We start from the raw sequence: 9,096 nt of genomic DNA on the forward strand, positions 1-9,096 counted from the left end.
AAGTGATTTGGTGAGAAATGTATCATGTATGTTTTCACTATATAAGTTTGAAACCAACATGTTTGTATGAGTGTCAAAGTGCCCTGATGCATGTCACCCTTGAAACAAGTATTCCTTTCTTCTGCGTTAATTTGAACATAAACTTAGACAAAAAAAGTGATTTTTTATGCAGATCCAAACACACGCTAATCTATCACTAAACTTATAATAGAAAATATGACCATGAAATCATCCAAAGCATACTTGCAATTGTTCACCAGCAAAAACACACACCCCACCTTCGACTTAAGTCACGGGAGCACTTGCTACACAACAATTAAATAACAACAATCCAATATCCATCGGGGGGAATCATGTTACATGCATCACAAGATGCCATTGTCCATCAAGAATGATCCATGGATATAGTTTCAACAAATTTTACATTGACCAGATCTAAACACAACCTTTGCAAGTTGCAACAACATTCAAAGTTTAAACCCTTTACACAATCTCATTTTTGAAATAAGACTATCCGGACAAAAAATAGAAAGAAAAATTATATGGAAATCCCAAAATTGCTTTAATTCATAAGCAAGCCATGTAATTTATGTGTTATAATTTATAAATCACAAGTCTCAAAGTTATCAAAACTCTTCCTGTTGCAAAGTTGGTTTCCTTATAGTTGGTCTGTAGTTGGTTTCCTTATAGTTGGTCTGTAGTTGGTTTCCTTATAGTTGGTCTGTGACCTGAAACAGGGGCCTAGACATGTCATCTAAACAGTCCATCCCCAAATCAGGCTTGTCTTTTAACTAGCTTTTCTCCTCTGAAATAGCCGGTTCAGATACTTCCTCAATCTCAGGGCTAGTATTTACGGGATTATCGCTTCTGATTACACTCTGGGCTGCAGAATCACTAGCATTTTTAACTTCTTCACCGTCATCTGTTTTAGGAGACTGAGTGTTATGGGAATTTAAACCAGATATACGCTCATCCGATTGCTTTGGTTTGTTCAGGGCGTGACAGTGTGGGCAGTAATAAGTAATAAATGGGAAATCCTCCTTCCGAGCAAGACCTGAAAGGAAACAAGTAGACAAAAACACAATTTAAACTGTATTCAGAAATGATAAGTAGCTATTACTTTGTGTATGAACATAAGCCTAGAACATCAAACACAGCCAACTTACCATTATGCATGCGGCAGTTACCGCATATAAGCTCATAAGACTGTGTTGGATCCTCACCCACAAGCAATGCTGCAATTCGAGCAATCCATCCTCCATCGTTCATTGTTGAACTTTGAGGATTGTGATGTTCAACAACTACAAGCTGATTATGCTCATGAGTTTGGGTTTGATCAATTTTCCCAGAACCAACTAATTGTTGATCAGAATAATTTGGTGTAGTTGTCCCTGGACTAGTGGATCTAGAGGTCACTTGTTTGCGATTTCGAAGCCCACTAGACTGAACAACTTCAACATCCTTGGTCTTCCCTGTTGAAACACCAGAAGATTCATCCCCCACATACACTTTCAAACCCGAATCTGCACCCAACTTGGATGCTAAAACAGTTGCAGCTGCTGCCTTTGCTGCAGGATCTGTATCATATCTCTGTGGATCACAAGAGCTAAGTATAATACACAATAATATTAAAGTATTTTGCAAACAAATATATCAAGTTGACTTTTATAATGCACTTCAAAGCAAAGGAATATACTTGGTCATAATAAAATAAAGAAACTAGGATTCAAGTGATAGAATTGTTCGTGTGATTCGTTATCTTCTCCAAGGCAAAAGTCTTAATAACAATTAGCTTAATGGATGCAATCACATTTGGTGACAGCTTGAAGAAAATCCGAAGTGAATGTTTAATGTGCAAAAGTTTCCAACATAACTTGAAATTTAGTACAAGTTATTGAAAATTGACTGACCTAACTCAACCCAAAAGCTAGCTCAAGGGAAGAGGATTGCCTAGAGTATTTTGACCATGTTCCTACATCTTAAGTCAAATCAATGGGGACATGACCTGATAGTATAAATAGGCTAGGCTTTTATACCATCCCTGTTACCCAGTTGCTTAAGCAGCAAGATAGCATGATGCTACATATTATTAGCACCAAAAAGACACTAGTTAACTATAGGATGAAAATATACCGAAGGAACCAAGAAACTTCTATTAACCCAAATGAAGAATGAAGATACATGAAAGAGAAAGAAAAATGGGCTAGTGGAAAAATAGGCAAAGCAAAAAGTCAGATTCAACAGCAAACCAGAAAGAAAGAAAAATAGGCAATTATTGAAAGAGGGTGATATAAAATATTTATTAATTATGTGTTACTTTTTGGAATAACTGTCTTTCTACTTTTGCAATTGAGATATTTATCTTGTCTTTATAAGATTTCATTTTGCGAGTTTTTGTCTGATTAGGATTTTTATTAAGTTTGGATTATAAAAAGCCCTTCAGGTTCCTTATTTCTTGAAGGCTCCTATCGATATGTTGTATCTGATAATTAGTTGTGTAAGTGGTAGTGGCATTGGCAGTGGGGCTTACACTAGAGCAAGGAAGGAGGCCGGTTTTTTTCTTATTAGGTGATATCAAGTGTTGGAAGAGTGATTGTAAGGGAATCAAAATGTTTGGCTAGATTTGACTACTTAGGTGCAAACACCTAGTAAAAATGGAATTTTCTTACAATTAAGATCAACTTTATACAATGCACTAGACAATACCTTAAGGTTTTGTCATTAAGAAGCATGAATTGATCAATAGTTCAATACAACCCAAGTATATTTCATCTGCTCTAAATGAGAAGGAACAAGGAGATATTGAAAGTCCTATAACAATACTTGCTTTAAACAATTACCTGAGTCAGGGATGGATGCAGGTTTAACACTGGGGGGAAATGCCCCCACTAATCTCTCAAGTTTCTTTATATAGTGTATATTAGATCTTACATATAAAAAATAAGAAATGATTCACTCTAACTAAGAAAGTTAGTTACCCAAGCTTAATAGTATTAGTTTCAATTAAAAAGTAAATTTTTGTCCAAACTTATGCTTCATTAGAAATTGGTATCAGAAATTAATAAAGATTCGTTGAAGCTAACACCTCAATTAAATGAAAGATATTTTAGAGATAATAAACATTAAATAAGTCAATAATGAGTGACTTTTAATTGAAAATAACTTTTTTAACTGCATCTAACATTTTCTGTTGTGAATACCATCAAGAATAAGATGAGGAATCATAGGAGAGGAGAGGTGAATGGTATAATTGTTTAGTTGCTTATATAGAGAGGGATTTTTGAAAACGTGGAAATCATCCAATATTTTCATAATATAAAAAACTCGTGGAGAACAATTGTGATGTATATTTATACTTTAAGAATGTTATGTTATAATTTTAATGCTATAAATTTATGTATCAATATTGTCCCAACTACCAAATATTTCTAGATCTGATGTCACTGACCTGAATGAGTTGCTGAGTAATGTAATAATTTGTCTTCTCATTGAGCTCATCAATTTTTGCCTTCCTTTCAGCTCTAAGACTTTCAGCTCTAAGTTGGTTATCCACATTTAATTGTATTAGTTTCAATTAAAAAGTAAATTTTTCTCCAATTTATGCTTCATTAGAAATTGGTATAAGGAATTAAGAAAGAGTCGTTGAAACTAACACCTCAATTAAATGAAGGATAATTTAGAGATAATAAGATTAAATAAGATAAAGTTAATTAGTTAAAATTTTCTTATATTTGAGACCAAGAAAAAAAAAAGTATTTTTCTTCTTATGTCTATTCCTATTTTTTTTTTCAACCAAAGTCAGTGGTTGAATAATTGTTTAGTGACTTATATAGAGAGGGATTCTTGAAAATGTGAAAATCATCCAATATTTTTATAATGTTGCGTTATATTTTTAATGCTGTAAATCTATGTATCAATTTTAGCCCTCCTTTCAAAAAAAAATTCTGGTCCTTTCTCTAAATTAGTTATCCACATATAATTGTATTAATTTCAATTAAAAGTATTTTTCCAACTTATGCTTCATTAGAAATTGATATCAGGACTCAATTAAAAAAGAGTTGTAGAAACTAACACTTCAATTAAATGAAAGATATTTTAGAGATAATAACATTAAATAAGATAAAGTTAATTAATTGAAATTTTCTTATATTTGAGACCAAGAAAAGAACTTCAAATATCTTATTCCTATTTTCTCTCTTTCCCACGAAAGTCAATAATTAGTAATATCATCAAGAATCAGACAAGAAATCGTACAAGAGATGAATGTTGAATAATTGTTTAGTTACTCATACGTAGAGGGATTTTTTAAGGTGTGAAAATCACCCAATATTTTCATAATATAAAAACTCGTAGAGAACAATTATGATATATATTTATACTTTAACAAGTTGTGTTATATTTTTAATGCTATAAATTTATGTATCAATATTGCCCCCCACTACCAAACATTTCTAGACATGTCACTAACTGTGATGTATATCTATACCATAGTTGTCAATACCGGCGTAGCGGAACGGTCGACCCCAAAGGTGAGATAGCGGGATAGCGGATAGCGGGATGACCACTATTTTAATGTTTTTTTATATATGTTAAATAATTAATAATATATATATATATGTTCAAAAACAAAAATATAAATATATATATATATATATATAAGTTTTTAATATTATATAATTATGATATTATTATATTTATTTAATATCATTTCTATATTATTTAATTATTAACATTATTATTATATATTAATATTGTTCGGCTACAATTTAACTAGATATGTTAAACTTTAAAACAAAAATATAAATATATATATATATATATAAAGTTTTTAATATTATAAAATTATGATATTATTATATTTATTTAATATCATTTCTATATTATTTAATTATTAACATTATTATTATATATTAATATTGTTCGGCTACAATTTAACTAGATATGTTAAACTTTAAAACAAAAATATAAATATATAAATAATTAATAATATATATATGTTCAAAAACAAAAATATATATATATATATATAAGTTTTTAATATTATAAAATTATGATATTATTATATTTATTTAATATTATTTCTATATTATTTAATTATTAACATTATTATTATATATTAATATTGTTTGCCTCTACATAGGCCAACCCTAGTGGTATATATGTTTTTTTTTTGCTGAATTCCCTAATGGTATATTAAAACGTGAATCTACTGTATAGATAATTGTTAAGGCAGGACAATTTTGGGAGACGTGGAGATAAATAGTTGGTGGAACGCGCAGGTGCAAGTTCGTCAAGTGAGATCTGAGATCGAGGGTTTCTTAGCAACACAGAACAGAGCAGAAGAAGCAACACAGAGCCCCCTCTCTCTCTCTCTCTCCCTCCCTCTCTGGGAAGAACAAAGCAGAAGAAGCAACACAGAACAGAATCACTAAACCCACTCAGAATCACCAGTGCTTCGAAGTAGCGGCACGTAAAACCGCTCCGCAACCCGCGCCGCTCCGCCGCGATAGCGGCCTCTCCAGCCGCGACCCGAAACCGTGCCACTACACACGTGTCCGTCGCGGATGGGTGCCGCTCCGCCGCTACGGCCGCTATTGACAACTATGATCTATACTTTAACAATGTTGTTTTATATTTTTAATGCTATAAATTTATGTATCAATATTGCCCCCACTACCAAACATTTCTAGATCTGTCACTGACCTGAATGAGTTGTTGAGTAATGTAATAATTTGTCTTCTCTTTGAGCTCATCAATTTTTGCCTTCCTTTCAGCTCTAAGACTTTCAAGAATTTTCTGGTCCTTGCGATCACCTATAAAACCACAATTTTATATTTAAAATTAAATAATATCATTTTTGCACTTGGCATATCAAATCTAAATACTAGCTTATCACTGGGTTGTGCATGATAGCTTTCACCACTTATGACTAAAGATACCAAACTTCTAATAAATGTTTTTGTAGAAGATCTCTAGGACCTTTTGATGAATGTAATGTTAAAAATCAAGCATTTTTGGCTCTCTCGTCCTCCGGTTGTTGGCCCTCTCCTCCAACTGGCATCGGAAACACTCATCCTCTGGTTGTTGGCTCTCCTAGTCCTCAGTCCTCCGGTCAACTGGCACGGATAACTGTTACAAGATTCTTAGAGTCAGAGATGGTACTTCGCTCACCATTATCGAGCATGCATACATTAAACTCATGAGGAAATGACATCCAAGTAAGGGCCCTCTTGAAAAAGCCTACAATGAAATCAAGTTCAAATGGATTTCGGGAGCTTTTCAAGTGCTGGGATTGGATTCTACCGAAGGTTCAAGACACTTATAATGATGGTGGGATGTTGGTTTTGAAGACGTGCGGTTCTGGAAGACAAACAAATATGGAAACCATAATATATTGTATTAAGGTTGACACCTTAATTCCACACATGTTGACAGCATATATAACATCCCATGAACAATTCGGCTTGATATTACCTAATATGCTCGGGAAATTCTTCGAAAAATAGATTCAGCTTGAATTCTTTCCGTTTTCTTCTCTCAGTGCCAAATGGGATGATATTTTAAAGTCTGTTTACAACAGGCTATAAAGGATTTGGTGTGAAGAACCAAAAGCATCCCAATTTGACAAGTCTTTCTTGTCGTCCCACAAAGCTTCATGTACTCCCAAATATTGCAGGGTACCAACAAATAATGAATTGGGCAAATACATCTTCCACATGTTCAAGTTTGAACTAATAGTCATTGGGAATACTGGGAAGTCATTGGTCAGGATATATGTGACTGTGTGAAGGAGTTTTATTTGAATGCTAAAATATAAACTTTTCCACTCCCACTAAGTTGTTAACAAGTGATGGAATCAGAACTCGTAAACAACTTCAAAAATGGGAGGACTAGAACAGTTGACAAGCTTGAATTTGAGAATAAAAATCATAAGACATAAAGTTTCTCTTGGCCTAGAAGTCAGATGCAAATTCAGTAGAACAGATAAATATATGATGCTCTAATTTACAAAACGAAATAAAAAAAATAAATTGTCTTTCATGTTGATTGTAAACCTTTTGAGTTTGGACACTTACACATCCTGGTGAAGCTGACAAATGCAGTATATGTAGCCGAAGACAAGGCAGGCAAAAGAAACATTGGCAAAACTCGGATTGCCCTCATTTTCCAATTCATATCCATTGATCTTGTTGTCATAATAGCATAACCTACAGCAATGACCTGAAAGTTGAAACCATTTTAAGCAAAATCCATTTATAAAAACACCCTCAATAATCAATAAGAATATATTAATTTGTCAGAGAAGAAATTTAAAATTCAAGTAAACCCTCCATTGTCACTCAATAAAAGGGAAACATTACTGCACACTCCTCAAAAGATTTATTTTCATTTTTTTCAAAGACCCTACTGAAATAATTGAAACCACATCTACATTTACATTCCAAAAGTGGTTATACTTTCCCGTCCAAACAAAATCAGTTCTCCTAAACTAACTTTTAAAACGTCATTCCTAGAATGGCAAAGAAAGAAAAACAAATCATTCATTCCCAAACACAAATAACTTTTTTTAACCCCAATCCTCCAAAAAACCAATCCTTTCAAAAACCGAGTCCTCACAAGATCCAAAATATAAAACAAATCTAAAACACCAACAAGGCAACAACCCTTAAAATCCTCAGGGGACTAAACCCAAGACAATAATCTTTCAAAAAACCAAATACATAAAATTGTCCGCCTCTGCTTAATTCCTTCAAATATCTAAGGTTCTAAAATTCTCCAGTCTTTAAAAACCACAATTTCTCAAATTCACCAGTCTTTTAAGAGACCACACTTGCAGCCAAAATTTTCCACAACATCAGGATTTTTTAATTCTCCAAAACCACATCGCATTCACAATTTTTCACAATGTCAAGATTTTCAGAGACTCCGCGACTGCGACTGCGACCGCAATTTAAAACCTTACATCCATCCGCAGCGGCAAGTGAGGAGTGAAAAGCAAAACAACTCATTTTCAATAGAAGAACAAAAAAATAAAATAAAAAAGATAAAATTGATGTAGTTACCTCAAATAAAACAGAGAATAGAATTAGTTGGCGAGAGGTTCGCCTCCAAGAGCGAGATCTGTTGCTCAATCTAGTCACAGCCATGTTTTCCTCTTTTGTAATATACTCAAGCCTCTTCTCAAAGTCGTCGCGGTTCGACCTGAAAATCGCGTTCCAAATTCGCGAAATAAACCCTTTCTTCTTCTTCTCGTTCTTCTTGCTATCGTTCCCTCCACTGGCACTGGGACTAGTTTTTTCTTTCTTCTCACCTTTTTCATCCCCCATCACTCTCACCCCTTTCTTTCTAAGAAAGAAAGTGAGAATTGAGAAATGGTATGAAAGGAAAAGAGAGAGAGAGGAATGAACACGAACTTGTTCGATCTGGGAGGGTTCGAGAATGTTCGGCGGTATAGATCTCGGCGCGTAGGTTGGTGGTGAGTTACGAAGTGGAGTGAGAGTGGGGAGAAGAAGAAGAAACGTGAGAGAGGGTTATTTCAAAAATTTTGGGGTTTTGTTTTGGTTTCTGAGGACACTCTCTCTCTCCACGTAGTGTCAAGCACGTTGGACTTCACGCTCCGTGGATGCGAATACTTTGAAGTTTGATGTCACTCCATCAACCTAATCCTCTTTTTTTGAACATGTATGGTGATTTGGCTCACGGAAACTCACTGCCATCAAAGTTGTTTCCTTATTGTCCCTTCAAATTTTGAGAGATATGTTAATATTTAGGTGTAAAAATACACTTTAAAAACAGTCAGGTCCGCAATCAATATAGACATACCTCATATTGAAAAATAAAGTCTTCACAACAGTAAAAATTGAATTTATGCATTTTTGAGATATGAATTTATTTTTTATTAATTTTTTTGTTTGGTATTCCCTTCATTTTTATATATAAAACTCAATTACAATATTCATCAAAAATAAGAAAAATAATTAATTTAATTAATAATAATAAATTTATCTTAAATTTATAGTTTTTTTTAAATTATCCTTATTATTAATACTTATTTCTATTTTAATTATTTATCATTATATTATATCTCTTCTTTCA

General features: G+C 33.1%; 1 protein-coding gene across 1 annotated transcript; it reads right to left on the minus strand.

Moving 5' to 3' along the window:
- Window positions 1-316: 316 nt before the first annotated feature.
- Window positions 317-8,683, minus strand: LOC100804882 (uncharacterized protein At2g24330). The gene is made up of 5 exons (XM_003539095.5): window positions 8,064-8,683; window positions 7,077-7,221; window positions 5,704-5,813; window positions 1,167-1,590; window positions 317-1,054 (listed from the first exon to the last, which is right to left on the minus strand). Exons 1-5 carry the CDS (start codon window positions 8,325-8,327, stop codon window positions 792-794), a joined length of 1,206 nt encoding a protein of 401 aa, XP_003539143.1. The 5' UTR covers window positions 8,328-8,683; the 3' UTR covers window positions 317-791.
- Between the last annotated feature and the right edge of the window lie 413 nt (window positions 8,684-9,096).

This window comes from Glycine max, chromosome 11 (genome assembly GCF_000004515.6).
Source record: "Glycine max cultivar Williams 82 chromosome 11, Glycine_max_v4.0, whole genome shotgun sequence".
NCBI lineage: Eukaryota > Viridiplantae > Streptophyta > Magnoliopsida > Fabales > Fabaceae > Glycine > Glycine max.